The 22273-nt window shown below is 35.1% G+C and overlaps 1 protein-coding gene across 4 annotated transcripts in view; it reads right to left on the reverse strand.

Annotated features, from left to right (window-relative positions):
- Positions 1-22273, reverse strand: part of ANTXR2 (anthrax toxin receptor 2) — a 156697-nt gene that overhangs the window by 59581 nt on the left and 74843 nt on the right. For 2 of the 4 annotated variants that reach the window (XM_011941738.1, XM_011941737.1), the window contains exons 13-16: positions 9283-9327; positions 8338-8430; positions 2456-2623; positions 2070-2150 (exon numbers count right to left, since the gene is read on the reverse strand). In XM_011941738.1, the coding sequence (XP_011797128.1) occupies positions 2070-2150; positions 2456-2623; positions 8338-8430; positions 9283-9327 (387 nt within the window). Of the gene's footprint in view, positions 1-1955; positions 2151-2455; positions 2624-8337; positions 8431-9282; positions 9328-22273 lie in introns of those variants that run through there. The other 2 variants (XM_011941736.1, XM_011941739.1) reach the window with 1 other exon arrangement.

The following is a 22273-nucleotide window of genomic DNA, read 5'->3' on the forward strand; positions in this document are numbered from 1 at the left end:
TTTCTATTCACTCAAGAGTACCCAGAACACATTCCAGAATAAATCTTATTTTTGCACATGTCTTGTTTCCCAAACAAAGTTTAGGTTTCTTAAGGGCAGAGGCTGCTGTTTGTTTCTACCCTTCGATACCACCTGATGTCATTGCTTGTACATATTTATAATCCAAAAATTATTGAATTGAATCAAAATTAATAGGAATAATGAAAGACTATAAACTAAATTGCAATCATGACAGTTAAAAGAAAATATAAAGTATTAGCAAGAGAGCTGAGACCACTGTCTGTTTTTGTTGGCTAGTATATATTTAATGTTAGCTCAATACCCAGCACTTAATAAGGTGAAAATTATTGAACAAATAAACTAGTGTCTAACCTGGGGAATAAAAACTAAGATGATGCAAGAAAACAATTTTAAAACACGTGAAGTTAAAGTGTAGCATGTAGAAGAGGAAGAAGAGTTAGTACATGTTGCTCCAGAACAGAACTCTGGATCACAGATGAATTTTAAAAGATACAAATGTCATTATGTGAAAACTTTTTATGAAGAACCACAGTGATTGGATAATGAAAGAGGCTGCTTTATAAACCAACTAGTTCTCTCTACTTACAGTCTTAGCAAACAGTAAATGATGATCTGTTGGGAAAATTCCAGGAATAAATTTTCTCAAATTGGATTTTTAAAAAATCCCCCCAAGCTGAAGTTCATGAAGTTTATTCCCTTGTTAAAACAGAGGAATGATCATGTTGACACACAATGAAAAAATTCTACTGAGGTAGGAGGCAGTACTGGATTCTGGAGGTGAGGCTTGGACACCAGACCTAATTGATGATTAACTAAAAACAGGGACAGGGCGAAAACACTTTCCCATAAGACACACTGACGAGGGTGCCATGTCAGTTTGCCATTGCCATGGCAACACCCAGAAGTTACCACCACTTTCCATGACAACGACCCAATGACCCAGAAGTTGTCACACCTTTTCTAGAAATGTCTGCATGATCCACCCCTTAATTATCATATAATTACAGGTGGATATCAATGTGACTACAGAACTGCTTCTGAGCTGCTCCTCTGGGCACACTGCCTATAGGGTAGCCCTGCTCTGCAAGGAGTAGTACCTCCGCTGCTGCTATGCACTGTCGCTTCAACAAAAGTTGCCAACACCTCTGGCTCACCCTTGAATTCTTTTCTGGATGAAGCCAGGAAACTTCCGGGGCTAAGTTCCAATTTGGGAACCCTCCTGCCCTGCATCAGATTCCTTCTTAGGTGAAGTTAAGAACTCTCCCAGGCTGAGCTTCAATTTTGGGGCTCATCTGCCCTGCATCACTACTGTTATGAACTGTACTGTCTCTGAACCAAACCTATCCATTGTTACATATGAAAAGGTTTTAATCAATTTTTGTTACATCAATACAGTGGAAAATAGTACTAGTATATTACAGAAATTACAGAACTAGAGGAATTGTAGCCACATTTCCAAACAAAAATATAGCTTCAGACAGACTTCCCTGATGGGGAAAAATATATACATATACATATGTGTGTATGTGTGTGTATGTTTATCACTATCACAAATTTTTATAATGCTTTATAACTTTAAAGACACTTTTACATAATAGTCAAGAAATTCGATTACATCAACTGTTGAAGGCAGGGAACATACTTATACCTATAAAACAGATTCTGAGGCCTTTGCCCTAGGCCTTATTGCTACTAAATGCTATTAAATGCTAGAGAAGGACTTCAGCTACTAAATTCCAGTCTGTTGGAACATTGTGTCTTCAAAGTCAAGGGCTGATGCAATGATTGTGCTTATTAAAGTATGTGTACAAATGACCAGTATTGTCAAGAATTACTTGAAAAAGGAATGGTGTAAAAATGTAGTTTGAAGATGCATTCTAACAACAGGTACTTTATAGAAAACTCTATGTAATAGAAATCTACACTTGACAGGATTTCCTTCCTCAAGTTCAATAGGGCTTTAAAATCATTTTTTATTACTATTTCCCTGCCTTTATTACACTGACCCAAGCAGTTAGCTCTTTCTCAATACATTCCCATATACAAACCTCATCTCCTTCCTGAGGTCGCATCAAAGAAACCCGGTCATACTGCCGCCTCAACAAAGCCCAGAGAGCATCAAGACGACCCTAAGGGAAAATGAGACTTGTGAATTCCCAGAGAATGTACTCAATCTCTATGTACTGAATACATGAAGATGTAAAACGAAGAAAATAAAATCTTCTTTACCCTCATTTCTTTCATAAGGTAAACTAGTAAGTAATAAAAACCTGGAGGTTCTTATTGCCAAGAAAGTATTCAGCTGCTAAGAGTGTACAATGAATGTCTGCAATTTGATCTGCCCTCTTTCAAGTAGTTGGCGAGACGTGGTACTAAAAACGTTACAATGTCTCCAGAAGTTTTGAGTTAAATTACACAAAATTTGGACATGTACCTTAATTGGCGTGTACCATTTTGTCTGAGGAGGCTGGTGTGTGGGTTTGGGTCGCGGTGGTCTAGGCCTGATGGGTTCCTCTGTTTCTTCAGGAATCTTCACCACAGCATTTTTGGCTTTCTCTAGCCTTGCACCTTCCTCAGTAGATCCTTTATCACCCCAACGAACCTATAAAACAAAAGGAGAGTACTGTTATAAGACATAAAGTATCCTAGAGGAACAGGCTCTTATTGAGCCTATGGTCCTTTAGTTCACATCTCAGAGTAAAAAAGAAGATGAGTAGGTATCCTAATTCCTAATTTCCCCTTTTCTGAGGCTGAATAGGTTTCTCACCACTCCTTACTGTATTTAATACTAAGATTCAAAAAAACAAAAAGACGCTTTGTAAAAATCTGAAGCCAACTAAATTTGAAGCAACCATTTTTCCATAGTTTTAAATAAAGAGTCCATTTGCGGTTTACATATGAAATGCATGACAGTGTGTAATCCTGTTCTCTAATTTGGTTTGCTCCCCTGCTAGCTAAACACATACCCATATGTAGTGATGACACTGGAAGAAATACATGAAAATGATGATAGTTAGCATTTACTGAGTGATTACTATGTGTGAGTCTGCATTTAATCCATACAAAAATGCAGTGAATAGAGACTACATTTTATTCTTTCCAGATGAGGCACAAGGAGGTTAAGTGATGTGCCCAAAGCCAAACAGCTAGTAAGTGACGGGGCAGGGATTTGAACATGGATTGAAATGGGTTAATAAGTTTCAAATGGGTTTGAATTTTACAAATTTATTTTATACAAAAGAGTTGCTTCTGCCAAATTTTTCATCACATTCGTTTAAGGCAAAAAGTATGATCTGAACATTTAGTTTTTGAAAGTAAAATAATTATATATGAGTTTTCTTTACTTTTTAGTTCTATTTTGTAATGTAGTGTTCAGCCTTTCGTTCCCAAGCTCATCCGAGTATGGTTATGTGGCATATGATTTTTTCATTGAGGAGGACAAATCTGAAAAGACTGCTTTGAAAAGAAAAGTTCAGGAATAGTAGAGAATTCCACAAATTATAGCAAATTTCCTCCTCTGAAAAATCTTGACATTGAAAAACCATATGATCAAATGATTGCTTTACTTTTCAATAGGCAGAAATTAAGAGCTAAATTTGAATCAAACTGGGATGTAAATAGGATTCAGCCCCTGGAGAAGAGCTTGTCCAACCAGGAGTAGTGGAAAGTCCTACAAAAACCAAGGACATCACCAAAGATGGGCAAGGTCAGAGAAGTGAAGCTCTAAAAACCTATACTAAGACCTACCCAGGGCACACTATGACACACCAGAGTTAAGTGATTTCTAAAAAGAAAAAAAAAATCCTAAGACTTCCTAAAGCATTTTAATGATCTGAATTAGTGGGCAGGGATAGAGAAGATTACTATCCATGGAAAGAACTATTCAGTCTTTTTGATAAGGCTTACTTAGGTGTTTTTACCTTTTTTTTTACTACAATTTTAGAATGGGCTTTCAATTTCAAGTGGGCCCTGTTGAGTCATTAAAATGTATCTATATCTTTCAGTGTGATCAATGATACTAGAATGTTTTTTATGAGGTTGTTAAAATTGTTTTAAACACCATTAAACCTTTGGAGCTAGATAGTTGGCTTTCTTTCCAGAGAAATGACCTTCTCTTTCCAAACACAGTGTCATCACCTAGATAAACTAACACTTATAAAATCTTTAGATACAGCTAAATTGTATTAAAAACTCTAAAATCAGGACACATATCCTTGTAGTTGTACAGGCTCAATTTTAAGGAAAAAAAGAAGATACACAATTAAGTAAAGACACAAATGTCCTAACTTAGAGAAGTCATTCAGGGTAGAAAGAGAAGTAGATACACTTTAGATCCATTCAGAAATGATAGGCTTTAGCATAGACAGCTCCCTCGCCTATGTTTCACAGTTGATATTGCAAAGGTCATGATAATCATATTCTTCTTTCTGGCACTATTAGTTTCACTGGCACTATTCTCAGATTAAAAAAAAAATATGAAGCTACTTAAACTAGAGTTCTGACCCAACGTGGCATTTCTAGGTACTACACTATCAAATGACTGTACTTGAGAAATATAGTTGCTGAGGTCTAAAGAAGATTCATTAAATAAATTCATTAGTTTTAGTTCATGAGGGAGCTATTTAATCATCATTAACATCATTACCACCACAAACAATTCTCACTTACTCGAAGTCTGAAACCAGAAATTATTTGAGTTTTCAAACTCTTAAAAGCAATTAAATAAACATATATATGAATATGTGTATGTATGCATAAATTTTAATATTTTAGTTTGACCACATTGAGACAGTTAAAAAGGACAAAAGAATAACAAGAATAGACTGCTAAAGGAAGTCTTGGCAGAATTAATATATCGGGCTTTATTATAGAAAAAAAAAATAAGTGTAAGCTTGATAGCTAAATTCTTCCAACTCCACTTGCCTTTCATTATAAGCAATAAAATTCCATAATTTCCAGAGCATATTTGGATGACTAGGAGGTTATATCATTGAGGAGCAATTTCAGAATCGAGAAAAGAAACAAAAACAGTTTCACACTGAATTGGCAGAAACACACATTTGAAGTCATTAGGTATTGTGGATCAGTTGTGCTAACAGCTGTTATTAACATCATCTCAGTTCCAGCTTTCTAAAAATTCCCATTACCATAGTGTTTAAATATTTAATTTAAAGAAGAAGGAAGAAAAAATATTCTAGGTAAAAATCCCTATACTGGCTTAAAATAACCTTAGCTATAAAAATGTGTTCTGTAATTCACATGTGATCATAATTTCTATAATTCCTTTACTTTTCCTAGTTTAAGAGCTTTTAAAAAAAAAAAAGAGAGAGAGAGAGAGAAGTACCTTCCAGGTTTGAATAAGCATGCTTTTAAAACAAATTTTGTTTGCACGGCGGCACCTGCCTGTAGCCCCAGCTACATGAGAGAATCGAGAGAATCACTTGAGCTCAGGGGTTCAAGACTAGCCAGGGCAACATAATGAGAACTCCCCATCATCCACTCCAGATTTCTTAACAAATAAGCAGATAAATGAAACATTGTGGTTTTCTGTTTTCCCTCTCCACATTTAAATAAATTCATGTTTGAAAATGTTTGGTGATGCTTAATTCTCAGTTCAATTGTTATTGTGTATTTTTATACACAGGTTGCGTATAGTTCAAAAATCTAAAATTCAAAATGCTCTAAAACCTGAAACCCTCAGAGTGCCACTTAGCAGCATAAGAGGAAAACTCCACACCTGACCTCATCTGTTGGGTCACAGTCAACACTTTGTTTCATGCACAAAATTGTTTTAAAACATTGTGTTATTTTAAAATTCATTTATGTTTGTATATTTTGTTTACAAAATATATAAGCATAACATGCATTTATGCTTGTGCATTATGTTTGTGTATTTATTGCATATTTTAAATTCATTTATGTTTGACATACACCTTATACACATATTCTTCTTATGTGTATATAAGGAGTATGTCAAACATATTCCTCTTATGTGTATAAGGTATATATCAAACAAAAATAACTTGCATGTTTAAACTTGGGTCCCCTTCCCAAGATATCACATTAAGTATGTGCAAATATCCTGAAATCTGAAAAAAATCCAAAATCTAAAACACTTTTAGCTCCAATCATTTCAGGTAAGGGACTCTCAACCTGTATTGTGTTTCCCCTTTGTAACATCCACACTTGCTTTTCCATTTTTTTATTCATTCTCATTCTTATTTCCATCTTATTGATGGAATACTTCATGCAAGGTAGTCAAAGTTACCCAAAACTAAAATGGACCCAGATTTATTACAAGTTGGCTGAGGTTTTTGGTAACAGATTTTGTTCAACTGAAAAGGATGGGTGGGCAACATAATTTCACATATTAAGAGTTAATAACTCTTGAAACTTGAACTATCGCTTAGTTAGGGATGTGTGTGTGCTCTTGGCTGTCATAAATATAAACCAATAATGTTCCTTTTAACTCAGGACCCACTCAGGATCTCACTCACACATTTCCTTTCCTTTAGAAAGAGACCTCAATCTTTGGAACACTGGAATATTGAACTAACAAAAATCTGACATATCCCTAGTTTTTTTAAGCAAGAATAGTATTTATTCAATTAAGGCTCACATACTAATATCCTTACTTTATTATCATGCAGTATTTTACATGAGTGATTCAAAATGGTATTAAGCTTATTATTCTGAATATGAGCTACTACATGCTCAAATACGTTTAAAAAATAAGTAAATATATAGCATAGATTGAAATTTTTCCATCCAGAGAAACCTACTCACATTTTTGGTATATCCTATCAAGTTTTATTTTCCCCTGTTATACAGATCTTTTTACACACACATTTTGGAATGAGGTCAAATCAACTAAAAATAAGTTGTTACAGATCATATTTGGATATTTGATTGTAACAGCTTTATTTAAAAGTGTATGTTTTATACATATGGGAACATCCTATATACTTTCTTCCCACCCTTCCATGTCTAGAATGACACAACAAAAGTAAGAAAGGAAAATAACCTTCCATGTCAAACAACAAGAACTTGCCTAGCCATGTTCTCTTATATTGTTTGCGATTCTCAGTTTCTAGCACACAAAAACACATGCAATAACTTCTCCAAAGACCACCTTAACTGCATCTAGCAATTGCCTAGATAATTGGCAATGAGGTATCCGTCTCAGAGGATATTTCAACAATAAAGGGCAAGCTCTCAGGGAAAACGTCCATTGTTTCAAGATCTAATGTGGTCCAAAAAAGTAAGAATCACTGTCAGATGACCTATATAAGCACTTTGGGAATGACAACCATGTTCAGTATGTCTGGGCTTTTTTCTGAAGAAGAGCAAAATTTATTCTGAAAAGGGAAACTCGCCTCGGGAATCTGAATTTTATTGTAATGTATAAAAGGAGAAAACTGCAATAATTGTGGGGTTGTTCATTAGGTTATCAAGTTTTGCTGGCGCAAAGCAGATATGACAATAGGAAACATGTGCAACAATGGTAAAATGCATAAAACACATTCTAATCGGAAAGGAAAATTATAACTAATAAGGAAGGAATGCCAGGATTTTATAATAAAGTCAATGTGTTCATGAAAAAAATTCCTTGAATTGCTCCTTGGGATGGGATGCAGGCCTGTTTATACTGTTGTTAAGAGCTCAGTGCTGGTAATAATTGCTTATTACTAAATAATATATCACTTTGAAAAAATAGTTCATAGTGATAAGAAAACCTTATTTGATTTTTAAGGTATAATGTTAAAGTTCAATGTTAATCAACACTTTGGGCTAGTCCGAAAGTTCAATGCATTCTATAAATGATATATAATATCAATTACAATAGTTCATAAGTGCCAACTAACAAAGTATTAAATGTGCTTTCTCTATATTTGTGATAAGGTCAGATCCATGCTATTGAATATTTTAACATTTTCTTCTCAAATAGTAGATTACTATTGGATCTTTACAAAGAAGAACATTGTTGCAACTTGAAGTGGCTGGCTTCTTCAAAGTTGACATTCTATGACGTAATTTTTTCCAAAATAAGAAAAACCCTAGTTTTGTTTTGTCCCTTGGAATTCAGAGGTCTTATCAATGCAATCCTTTGACTAAGGAAACCAGTTCTTCTAGGCTAGTTTTGCAGTGGCTAGGATGATTCCATAGAAAAAAAATGTATCCAGAAAAGACCCAGTGTTAAGCACAAATGGATGATATTGTAATATTGAATTGTGAAAAGTACAGTTTCCATGGCTTAATAGTCCTAGGAATACATACTCCAGATTAGCAGCTTCTATTTATTTTTAAGACACTAACCTCCATTCTTTTAATTCCTCCAACCCCTCGACCACCATAATAGGAGGCATCCACAGTTGGCCACTTCTTAGTAGGCAAAGGTTCTTCTTCCTCCTGTGGAAATATGTTTTATAAATAGTTTTTAATTAATTTCTTACAATACTGTTTAGTCAGAACTGCCTCACATTTAAATATTCTTCTGAATCTTTCCATTACTATGGAAAAAAAATTATATATAGAACATGTGGATGTATTTACACTTACACACATAAATTTCGAGTGGAGTTCTACAGGATATGAGAACTCCTTTCCCTCCTCAAATGTTAGGAATCTCTCTTACATCATCCCTAGGTAACTAGAAGTTGCTCTTTAACTATGGGAATCATTTGGTATTTCAAATCTTTCATCACTTCATATTTAGAAAGATAAAATATTAAAATTAGGACAGCATTTTAACAGTCATTAAAGCATCAATGTATGTGTAGGTTTGGACTCTATGAAATTTGAACTGAAAAGATAGGCGGTTGAGAATTTTTGAAAATATTCAACACCAGCACATTCCTTATTTCACGTTCCTAACACGATTCTGGCTAACAGAATAATATAAAAGCACCAAGAATTTTGAAGAAAGTAATAGGATCTTTCAACTGTCAGCTTGGATCTTTTTTGTAAATAACCTAAGTGACATCAGAACTATTGATATAGTAGTATAAAAAGTATATTAAATCTTTATGTACTATTGATTCCAACGGTCAGTTTATAGCTAGCAATGTATGAAGGTCCCATTCCTCTAGAATATGAAATAAATCATAAGAGGATGAAAAATAAAAACTGATTTTTATAAATTAAAAAGTCAGTACATAGGTATCATAGTTATCTAACAGACAAAATTAATCGAATTTGGATAACGTATCTGCATATGGGAAAAAACAAACAGCCATATCAGTTTTTTAGGCACTCACTTACCTCTTTTGGTGCAGGGGGTGGTGGTGGTGGAGGATCTTTGATAACCTGTCAAAAAAAATCAAATATAAAAATTTCTATGGCATGGGGGGAAATAGTAAGGATGTGTAAAAATAATCAGATTCATAAAATACTGTGGTAGGTGTAAAGAAGTCCCCCAATGAACCTTGCCACCCAATATTTATGCCCCTCTCTTTGAATCTTGGATTGCCTATAACTAGCTTTCGGCCAACAGAAAAAGGTAGAAAACGTATTATGTGACTTCTGAGGCCAGGTCAAAACAACTTAAGTTTCCCTGACACCCATGGAACACTCACTGTTGAGGAACACTGCTGTCAGGTCAGAAATCTAACCCAAGACCATCAAGCTGTGAGGAAACCCAAACTAATCTAGGCTGGGTGGTGACAGGGAGACATCAGCTGATCCCCAGCTATTTCAGCCATTCGAGAGGAGATATGGGACATATAAGAGAAAAGTCCATCTTGGACACCCAGGTACACCAAGCTTCCAGATGACTCCAGCCAAACTGGCACCTGACCACTATGAGATGCCAACTGAGAGTCTCCTAACAGCCTGTAAGGGCACAAACTGTTGCTTGAAACCACTTGTAACATATCAACTTCTTAGCCAAGATTCCTTTCCTGTGATGCGTTACTCATGAAATCTTTTACAGTTAATTTTTTTTTTTTTTTTTGATACGGAGTTTCACTCTTGTTGCCCTGGCTGGAGTGCAACGGTGTGACCTCAGCTCACTGCAACCTCCACCTCCCGGGTTCAAGTGATTCTCCTGTCTCAGCATCTGGAATAGCTGGGATTACAAGCACCCACCATCAAGTGTGGCTAATTTTTTTGTATTTTTGGTAAAACGGGGTTTCACCATGTTGGCCAGGCTGGTCTCAAATTCCTGACCTCAGGTGATCCACCTGCCTCAGCCCCCAGTACAGTTAATTCTTCTCATGAATAGAATGGAACCTAAGGCTTAAGTTGAAATGACCTTAAAAAAAAAATAATAAAATAAAATAAAATAAAATAAAAAAAGAAATGACCTTTACTGGTATTGGACTATCTGGATATTCACACCATCATGATGGAAAAATCTTTGACAAGTGTCAATGGCTTCAGTCACTTCAGGTACACATCAAAGTCTCTATACTAAGAGGCAAAACTGAAAATGTTCCAGCTTGATGTCATCTGATGTCAAATGTTTCAACTATGCTGTTAAATTTTCAAAGGTTTAAAACAATAGCAACTTTGAAAATGTGGTTCCATTTTTTCCTCATCAAAGGATTCTTTATAATGTGTAGTATGTTACTATGATCATGGATATATATTTAAAGACTGCTTGTCTTTTAAAGGTATGTACAAATATTTCCAGGTGAAATGATATGATGTTGATATTTTCATCAAAATAATTTGGGCGTTGGGAATTGGATACAGATATAGATGAAGTAAGACTGACAATAATGTTCCACCGCTGCACACACACCAGTGGTTCCCCGTTGTCCTGTTGGTTCTCACTTCTCTGCACCTCACACCATCACCCTACTAGTGTGCACTCTCTGGTGACCTCCTCCTTCAAGGCATTCTCCTGTGGTACCCTGCCCCCACCACTGGAGCACTTTTGCCAACAGCCCCCATCAGAGTGTTTTGTCAGCAGTCTGGGAACATCTCAGCCCTTCCAGTGCAGAAAGTGCTTGACCTCAAGAGGTCAAGGAACAAAGCCACATGCCCAGTCCCAGTCCCCCAGGCATTGGCATGAAGCTCAGGAGTGCTAAGCTGAGCCTTGGCCTCCTGAAAGCATCCAGAAATGAAGTCAATCAACTAAATACAATTTATACTGCCTTCAAACCCTCAAAACATCAAAGAATATAAAAGCAAATAGCTTCATCCAAAGGACAGTAATTTCAAAAAGTAAAGCAAAATCAGCAAACACAGATGAGAAAGAATCAGCACAAGAATTCTGGCAACTCTAAAAGCCAGAGTGTCTTCTTACCTCCACATACTACCTCAATAACTTCCCAGAAATGGTTCTTAACCAGATTGAAATGTCTGAAATGACAGATACAGAATCAGAATCTGGATGGCAAGGAAGCCCAGTGAGATACAGAAGACTGAAACCCAATCCAAGGAAACTAATAAAATTATCCAAGAGCTGGAAAATGACATAGTCATTTTATGAAAAAAAAATTGAACTTCTGAAAATTAAAAATTTGCTATAGGACTTTTATAACGCAATTAGAAGCATTAATAACAAAATAGACCAAGCTGGGAAAGAATCTCAAAACTCAAAGACTGTTCCTTTGAATCAATGCAGCCAGAAAAAAAAATTAAGAATTTTTTAAAATGAAAAAACAAACCTCCAGGAAATATGGGATTATGTGATGAGATCAAACCTATGACTCACTGGCATTTCTAAAAGAGATAGAGAACAAGCAACTTGGAAAATGTATTTGAGGATATTGTCCACACAAATTTCCCCAACCTCACTACACAGGTAGGCATGCATATTCAGGAATTTTAGAGACTCTTTAAAATATACTGGGAAAGATAAGATATCTAGTCATCAGATTCTCCAAGTTCAACACAAAGGAAAGAAATGTTAAAGGCAGTTACAGAGACGGGCCAGGTTAAGTACAAAGGGAATCCCATCAGGCCAACAGTGAACCTCTCAGCAGAAAGTTTACAAATCAAAAGAGATTGGGGGCCTATATTCAGCAACTTGAAAGAAAAGAAACTTCAACCAAGAATTTCAAATCCAACCAAACCAAGCTTCCTAAGTGAAGGGGAAATAAAATCCTTTTCAAACAAGAAAACTCTAAGGGAATCCATTACTATCAAATATGTTTATAAGAGGTCCTAAAGGGAGCACTAAACATGGAAATGTAAGACCTGCCACCACAAAAACACACTTAGGTACATATCACATTGGCACTATAAAGCAACTATATAATCAAATCTATATAAAACTAGCTAACAACATGACAAGATCAAATCTTCACATATCAATATTGACCTTGAAGATAAATGGGTTAAGTGTCCAACTTAAAAGGTACAGAGTGGCAAGTTGGATAAAGAAGCAAAACCCAACTAGATGCTATATTCAAGAAACTCATCTCACATAAATTACATATATATATGCTGAAAGGAAAGGAATAGAGAAAGATCTTTCAAGCAAACAGAAAACAACAACAACAAAAAAAGTAAGAGGGGTTGCAATTCATATTTCAGACAATACAGACTTTAAATCAGCAATGATCAAAAAGGACAAAGAAGGGCATTGCTTAATGATAGAAGTTTCCAGTCAACACGAAGACTTAATTCTCCTAACATACACTCCCAAATTGGAGATCCCAGATTCATAAAACAAGTTCTTAGAGACCTATGAAGAAGCTTAGATAACCACACAATAATAATGGAAGACTTCAACACTCCACTGACAGTATTGGACAGATCACTGAAGCAGAAAACTAACAAAGATATTCAAGACCTAACCTCAACATTTAACCAAATGGACCTAACAGACATCAACAGAATACCCAACAACAACAAAATATACACTCTTCTCATCTGCGTATGGCACATATTCTAAGATCGACCACATGCTTGGCCATGAAGCAATTCTCAACAAACTTAAAAACAACAAAATCATACCAAACACACTCTCAGAACACAGTACAATAGAAATAGAAATTAATACCAAGAAGAGTTCTCAAAACCATACTGTTACAGGGAAATTAAACAAACTTGTTCCTAAATGACTTTCAGGCAAAGAGTGAAATTAAGGGAGAAATTTAAAAATTCTTTGAAATCAATGAAAACAAAGATTCAGCATCCCAGAATCTCTGGGACACAGCTAAAGCAGTTTTCAGAGAAAAGTATATGGTGTTAAATGCCTACATGAAGAAGTTAGAAAGATCTCAAATTAACAAGCTAACATCACACCTAGAGGAACTAGGAAACCAACCCCAAAGCTAGCAGAAGAAAAGAAAACCAAAATCAGAGCTGAACTGAAGGAAACTGAGATATGAAATCTGTAAAAAAGATCAGCAAAGTCAAAATTTGGATCTTTCAAAAAATAAGGTTGATAAACCACTAACTAGATCAATAAAGAAAAAAGAGAAGACCCAAATAAGCATAATCAGAAATGACAAAGGGGACATTACAGATTCCACAGAAATACAAGAACTCTCAAACACTATTATGAATACCTTTATGCACATAAACTAAAAAATCTAGAAAAAAATGGGTAAATTCCTAAAATTACACACTTTTGATTATTGAATAACAAAGAAATATTTATCCTGAACATACCAGTAACAAGTTCTGAAACTTGATCAGTAATTTTAAAAAATCCAGAAAATGCCCTAACAGGACAGATTCGTGGCTGAATTCTACCAGACACATAGAGAAGTCCTGGTACCAATCCTAACAAAACTATTCCAAAAAACTGAGGAGAAAGGACACCTCCATAACTCACTCTATAAGGCTAACAACATTCTGATACCAAAAACTGTCAGAGAGATAATGAAAAAAGAAAACTTCAGACCTATATGCCTGATGAACATAGACACAAAAGTCCTCAACAAAATACTAGCAAACCAAATCCAGCAGTGTATCAAAAAGTTAATCCACCATGATCCAACAGGCTTTATCCCTGGGATGCAAAGTTGGCTCAACACATGTAAATCAATAAATATGATTCATCACATGAACAGAACTAAAAACAAAAGCCATCATCATCTCAATAGACTCAGAAAAGACTTTCAATAAAATTCCACATCCCTTCATGTTAAAATTCTCAACAAACTAGGCATCAAATAACATACCTCAAAATAGTAAGAACCATCTATGATAAACCCAAAGTCAACATTATTATTAAACAGGCAAAAGATGGAAGGATTTCTCTAAAGAAATAGAATAAGACAAGGATGCCCACTCTCACCACTTCTATTCAGTGTAGTCCTGGAAGTCCTAGCCAGAGAAATCAGGTAACAGAAAGAAATAAAAGGCATGCAAATAGGAAAATAAGAAGTCGAAATTATCCCTCTTCACTGATAATATGATTCAATATTCAGAAAAACCTAAATATTATTTCAAAAAGTTCCTGAACCTGATAAACAACTTCACTAACCTTTCAGAATACAAATCAAATGTACAAAAATCAGTAGTATAGCTGTACATCAATAATGTCCATGCTGAGAGCCAAATCAAGAATTCAATTACAACAGTCAAAAAAAGAAAAAGAAATTTAAAAAAATCTTGGAATACAGCTAACCAGGGAGGCAAAAGATCTATGCCATGAGAATTACAAAACTCTGCTGAAAGTAATCAGAGATAACAAAAACAAATGAAAAAGCATTCTATGCTCATGAATAGGAAGAATAAATATTGTTAAAATAGCCATATTGCCCAATTTACAGATTCAATGCTATTTCTATCAAAATATCAACATCATTTTTCAAAGAATTAGAGAAAGCTATTATAAAATTCATGTGGAACCAGAAAAGAACCTGAATAGCCAAAGCTATTCTAAGCAAAAAGAAAAAAGCAGGAGGCATCACACTACCTGTCTTCAAACTATGCTACAAGGCTAGAGTACACCAAAGCAGCACGGTACTGGTACAAAAACAGACCTGTAGACCAATAGAAAAGGGTAGATAACCCAGAAATCAAACCACACACCTACAACCATCTGATCTTCAACAAAGTTGACAATAACAAGCAATGGGGAAAGAACTCCCTATTCAGTAGCTGATTCTGGCATAACTGGCTAGCTATATGTGGAAGATCGAAACTAAACCCCTTCTTTTCACCATACATAAAAACCAGCTCAAAATGAATTAAAGACTTAAATATAAAACCTAAAACTCTAAAAGAAAACCTAGGAAATACCATTCTGGATATAGGCTTTGGCAAAGATTTCATGATGAAGTTTCCAAAAGCAATGGCAGCAAAAGCAAAAATAAACAAGTAGGGCCTAATTAAACTGAAAAGCTTCTGCACAGCAAAAGAAAGTATCAACAGAGTAAACAGATAATCTATCGAATGGGAGAAAATATTTGAAACTATGCATCCAATAAAGGTCTAATATCCAGAATCTGTAAGAAAGTTAAATCAAAAAGCAAAAAACAAACAACATCATTAAAAAAAAATGGGCAAGGGACACGAACAGGCACTTCTGAAAAGAAGACACATACATGGCCAACAAGCTTATTTTAAAAATGCTCAATATTGCTAATCATTAGAGAAATGCAAATCAAGACCACAACAAGATACCATCTCACACCAATCAGAATAGCTGTTATTAAAAAGGAAAAAAAGAAAAACAACAGGAGTTAGCAAGGCTGTAGAGAAAAGGGAATGTTTATACACTGCTGGTGAGAATATAAATTAGTTCAGCCATTGTGGAAAGCAGTTTGAAGATTTCTCAGAGAACTTAAAGCAGAACTACATTTAACCCAGCAATCCCATTTTTGGGTATATTCCCAAAGGAATATAAATCATTCTACCAAAGACACAGGCACTTGTATGTTCATCACAACACTATTCACAATAGCAAAGACATGGAATCAACCTAGATGCCCATCAACGATGGACTGGCTAAAAAAAAAAAAAAAAGTGATACAGATACACCAGTGAATACTAAACAGCTATTTTTTAAAAAATGAAATCATGTCATTGGCAGCAACATGGATGCAGCTGGAGGCCATTATCCTCAGAGAATTAGCACAGAAACAGAAAACCAAATACCACCTGTTCTTCTAATAAGTGGAAGCTGCACACTGAGTACAAATGGACAGAAAGATGGGAGCAATGGACATCATAGCCTACTTGAAGTGAGGACCTAGTAGAAAGGTGAGCGTCGAAAAACTACCCATCAGGTACTATGCTCACTACCAGGGTGATGAAATCATTTGTACACCAAACACCAGCAACACAAAATTCACCTCTGTAACAAACCTGTACATGTACCCTTGAATCTAAAATAAAAATTGAAAGAAAAAAAACTGACAATAAGTTGAGAATCATTGAAGCTGAGTGATGAGGTCTCAATGGGAAGTTCATTATCTTAGTTTTTTAAATTTTGTTTAATTTTTAATTTTTGTGGGTAGGTATATTAGTCTCTGTCTTCATAAATATTTGACATTTTCCATAGTGAAAGGGTTTTTATTGATGTTATTGATAATGTTTAGAGAATTGACCCATAATTTTCTGTGTGTATAATATTCTCCTCATCTAAATTTTAGTTTAGATTCAAACCTCAGGGAAAAAATACACAGACAATAATGACGAAAATACAGATACAACTAGACAGTAATTAAATTTGACTGACTCTCCTTTTGAATGTTACAAAAAAGCCATTATTTCTATTTAACTCTTTTATTTAATTCAATTTTATTTTTTCAATAATCACAAAATTCCAGTAGATTTTGGTAAACGTGAAAGATAAAACTTTATGACTTTTTATAATTAGCCCAGAAATAAATGCCAGTAGAGAATTAAGATTTAAAATAATACAATAATAAAACAAAATAAAGTTAAGTTCATCAAACTGCAGGTATATTTCTTCCATAAAAAAAGAAAGCATGTCATATGACTATGAACTTGCATGTCCAAAACCATTAATGAAAACAAAATCTGCTAGCATTTTATAACAAAATCAAAGCTAACCTAACCATCTTCATTTAAAAGCTAACACTCCTTCCAACCTTCCCTGTTTCTTTCAAGTGAATAACTTTTTTTCAGTTGCAGCCTCAAAAAGTTGGCATAATCCATAATCTTTTCTCCCTTCTAATGACTTTACCAAACCATTTCCATGCCCAATACATTCTTTGAAATATCCCCCACCTTCCTTTCTCCCTGATGAATTCTCCCTATTTTCCCAAAGCATATATGATTCTCTTGATATGCACAGATGCATTATTCTCTCCTAGAATTTATCCAAGTTTATTATTTTATCTACCAAAAAAGGGTAAGTTTATTCATTTTATCTACAAAGAAATAGTAAGTTTCATGGGAACAGGTGTTATGTCTGCTTTGCTCCTCACTGCCTTTCTAGTATTTAATAGAATGTCTAGCACAAATTAGACCTTCAAGGAAGTAAGGAAAGTTAGGAAGAGAGGAAAAGGAAAGAAGTGAGAAGGGGAGAGAAAAGGAGGGAGGAAGGGACAAAGAAAGAGAGGGAAGAAGGAAGAAAGGGAAATTAGGAAGAGAGGAAAAAGGGCGGGAAGAAAGGGAGAGAAGAGAGGAAGAAACAAATTGAGAGAGTGAAAAAGGAGAAAGGGAAGGAAGGAGATGGACTGCAGAGGGAAGGACAAGGGAAGAAGCGATTTTTTTTTTTTTTTTTTTTTTTGAGACGGAGTCTCGCTCTGTCGCCCAGCCTGGAGTGCAGTGGCACGATCTCAGCTCACTGCAAGCTCCGCCTCCCGGGTTTGCACCATTCTCCTGCGTCAGCCTCCCCTCCCGAGTAGCTGGGACTACAGGCGCCCGCCCGGCTAGTTTTTTGTATTTTTTAGTAGAGACGGGGTTTCCGTGTTAGCCAGGATGGTCTCGATCTCCTGACCTTGTGATCGGCCCGTCTCGGCCACCCAAAGTGCTGGGATTACAGGCTTGAGCCACCGCGCCCGGCAGAAGGGATTCTTTTCACTCCCTTCCCCGGTCACTCCTAAAAGCATTTTCTCAAGATTCTTTGTACCTTAAATGTATCCAGTACAACATTGTTTCAACTCCTCCAATGCATACACAATCAAAACTTCAATACTCTGAAAAGTTCCACCAAGTTGTAGTCTAACTATGTTTGAATTACTGCAATAAAGAGAAATCCACTACCTTACAAAGCAATTCAGCCCATTGGCAAGGAACCCACATCATTTGAAAGTTTTTCCTCCAGATGAAGCCAAAGCACTTCCCACTCTATAGTTTCCAGTCTTTAGTCTTGATCCTAGAGTCTGGCAATACACCACACACACACATACATACATACACACACACACACACACACACACACACACACACATGCACTCTTTCTTTCAGAGGAGACCAGTTCCTATTTTTGAATGCTAGGATAATTACCGTATATCTATTGAGTCTACCAATCTGGAACCCAAATATATCAAACATTTCTCATGAGATAGTTCTGAGCTATCTGGTTATCTTGGTCTTTTTTTTTTTTTTTTAGCACATATTGATTTGATCAATATTTCAAAGTGTGGTTTCTAGAACTGATAACATTTTAAGTATGGCTGAGCCATTAGAAATAAATGAATGTTGCTCAGACAAAGGAGACGCATCCCCATCTTTTCTCACCACCCCATTCCAAGAATTTTAATTATATTCACAAAATTTATTGATAGTTATAATTACCATAGCCTTTTTTGCATCAATGACTAAATGCTCTACTTGTAGTTAAATTAGACATCTAACTTATTTCTCTATCTCCAACTGATTCCCCATTTTAACCTATGTAGCCAGGTCAATATTTTTCTAACAGAAACTTAATCGATCATTTCCCTGGTAAAAAAAAAAAAAACAAAAAACAAAACAAAACAACAACAAAAAAAAAACCGAATAAATAGTCCCAGTGTTCACAATTTGAATCAATAAATTACTAAATTTTCTTGGAAAGACCTTACAAGTAATGCTTCCACTCTTAGTTTTGTGAATTGCCATAAAGTACTCTCTGGAGTTCTCTCACTAGAAAAAGATCAAGGTAAATCCTTCCATTCCACTAAGTCTGAGAATAATATATCTGAACTCATTTTCATTTCATCGTGAGGACTTCAAATTTACTCTTCTTATTACATGTACATCTTGCACTGTTATATAAATTTCTGAGGACATAAATAGTATCCCCAACCCTGTTCTGTATTACATCCTCCTGAGAATTACTCAACATCCCTCTCCATAACTCTTCCTTTTTTAAAATGTCATATTCATTATCCCATACAGCATCCAGTTTAACAATGATATGGGAAAACTGAATGTCAATTTAAAATCCCCATATGACCACTGTTGTCAAACTCACATAGTATCATGGGAGACATCTTTACATTCCTTCTCTTCACTGGAGATCCTTTATCTAATATACTGCAAGATAAAGTATCAAAGCCCCTTTTGCAGCACATAAACATGAGCCAGTTTTTCTGTTCTCATTGTTAAAATGCCTCAGCATGGTGTTAGTCCCTCCACAGTTAAGGCCTAACATGTATCTACAAACATCCCCCTGCATGGACCTCCTCTCTAGCCAGCCTGATGATCCTGGTGCTTCCCCCAAATACAATGATCATTTTCCTGTTACATCCCAACCAGCCTTCACAGAGTAGCCCACCAACTTCCTGTTGTTGCATCTAGAAGACATAAAACTTTTTAAAGTATATGTTGCTGCACAGTTGAACCATTTATGCCTCATTAATTTGGGTTTATATGTTGATTTTGCAATTTTTAAATTATCACTGAAAATTACAAATTTCTTAATGGCAATAATCATTTCTCCTTATTTATACATGCCATCATGCCTAATAAAGTGCTCTGCACACAGCAGATACTGAAGGTACTAAAAATATACTGAAAATGAAATTGATGGAACTGAGAATGTTCACAAAAAATTATAGTTGATTTCCAAATGTGTAAGTAAAATATTGAGGAAAAATATACAAAAATAATAAACAGATTTACATGAAATGAAAATATTACTAGTCCCTAAGAAAATGAAACACTAAATTTTTCCCTCAATCAATAAAGTCAGATAACTCAATTGTAGAAGGCGAGATAGAAGTATACTAAGTTTCTTCATCTGGGAAATAAATTGGATTAACTGTAGGTCCTTGTCAAAATGACAATTCTTATAAAATGATAAAAAATACATATTACAATGTTTCCACCAGGTTTTTGCCTCTGTGCCTTTCCATGGTTAAATATGGCCATATGTCTATATGCAATTGTATTCACCTTATTCCAGAAAAGAACATTAGAGTTCTTTTCAGTAGTGTGCCATTATTCTTTTGTGTGAATAATTCATGACTTATTATAAATTTAAAGTGAAATAAAGTCCTGACAAGTATATTTTCTACATTGTTAATAATGAAAACAAAGCCCTCAAAGCTCTACGTAAATCAAATTTTGATCTGGTAAATTAAGAGACACAACCACCATCACAACAAATAATAGCACCTTCAGAAACTGAACCAGAGCTAAGGCTCATCTCTGTGTTGTTAACACTATTAATAAGAACCACCCTTTATTGGTGCTGCCAGACGCCACATACTCTGTCTCTATAGTTCTTTTATTTTCATAATAACTCTGTGTAATCACTATGTTTATCCTCATTTTAAATATAAGGAGAGGAAAGCTCTAACTTCAATAACTCGCCCAAATACATACAAAGAGAAAACACAGAAATAGGATTCAAATCGAGGACCAAGTCCACCTGTCTCCAAACTCTGAATTCAACTTCTGCCATATGACATCTTTTTAAAATAAGGTTTAGTTTGCAAAGGGAAAAGGTGCAGAAGAAAAAGCCTATGATCTGTTGAGTAGTTCTTACTTACTTGCATGGATGGATGGGTGGATGGACAGATGGATATATGGATGGATGGATGGACGGGTGGACGGATGGATGAATGAATGGATAGATAGACGATAGATAATTACACAGAGAGTTATATTTAAAACTTCTAATAACTAAGTAAGATAGAGTTTATCACCATTTTATATAGATATAACATTTAGCTAATATGCCCAATGTCACCCACATGAAAATTTGGGGACGAAAAACAAAATGGTTTTCTTGTGATGTTTCAAAATGCTCCCTCTCTCCACTCTGCCACACAACCTCATGAGTAACAAAGAAGGGTGAAAATAATCTGAAGCCATTTGGCTCAAAAGCCAAAAATGGCAAAAATCTGTGTTCAACTGACATTCCTACATTTCAGTAAAACTAGTTCAGGAGAAAAGAAAGATTTACTGTTAGTAAAAATACATTAAAAACTAGAGTCATGAGAATCCCATTCTTATATCAAATAGTGCAAGAATACACATTCATTTCAGAAAAGAATGTATTCATATGCACCATATTTTATGAGAATTTGCAGATTTTAAAAGGCATAATATTGCCTAGTTGCCAGAATTTTTTCCACTTAGCATCCTTCAGCTCTGTATTGAAGATTCTGGAAAACACTTTCACCACTTTATGAACCATATGCAGAGTTTGATTCTTCTCCAATTTTTTTTCATTTGTTATTATCATCATCAGGGAGGATTACATCTCATCTACTTAGCTGCTAGAATGAAGATTTCAGTTTGGAAGAGAGCCGATTTCTTAAAAAAAAAAAAAAAAAGTTAGCTGCTTCAGGCAACAGTCCTTTTGATCTGCTCATTAACACTTTTCAAATGTTCGAGTGATATGGGCATTCTTTGCGCTAAAAAATGTCAGCACTGGAGCCTGCAGCCAGCTTGATGCAATCATATGTTCCAATATTCAGAAAAGAGTGAAAAGAACTGTCAACATTGAATTGCCTTGGATTAAAAAAAAAGATATTGTACAATGACTGTAGACCAAGTAGTATTTCGGAACTGATTTTTGCCAGTGAAAAAAAAAATTGCCCAATTTATCAGCAATGTCATCTAGGTGCCTAGGGACCTAGACAATAGAGAAACATTCTTAGTATTTACAAGAATTTGTTTAAAATATATGGGGGTCTTCCTTTCATTCTCCCTTTTCTTTTTGATAAGATCAGAGAGGAAGTAAAATGCCTTTCTTTTGACACACGTAAACACAAAGTTCTTATGTTATTGCTTGCGAGGTCCTGCTTTTCTGAATCTCACAAAGTATCTAACTTCAACATCTAGCCTTCAACATCCTGACCAAAATATAATTCAAGTTATCTCATCCTCTGCTTTTTTTTCTCCTTGACAAACTCATCAATGATCAAATAGTTCTACTTTGAACAAGTAAATAAGTAGCCTGAAATCTGGACAATAAATATAATTTAGAATG

The sequence above is a fragment of the Colobus angolensis genome, unplaced genomic scaffold (genome assembly GCF_000951035.1).
Source record: "Colobus angolensis palliatus isolate OR3802 unplaced genomic scaffold, Cang.pa_1.0 Scaffold200, whole genome shotgun sequence".
Classification (NCBI taxonomy): domain Eukaryota; kingdom Metazoa; phylum Chordata; class Mammalia; order Primates; family Cercopithecidae; genus Colobus; species Colobus angolensis.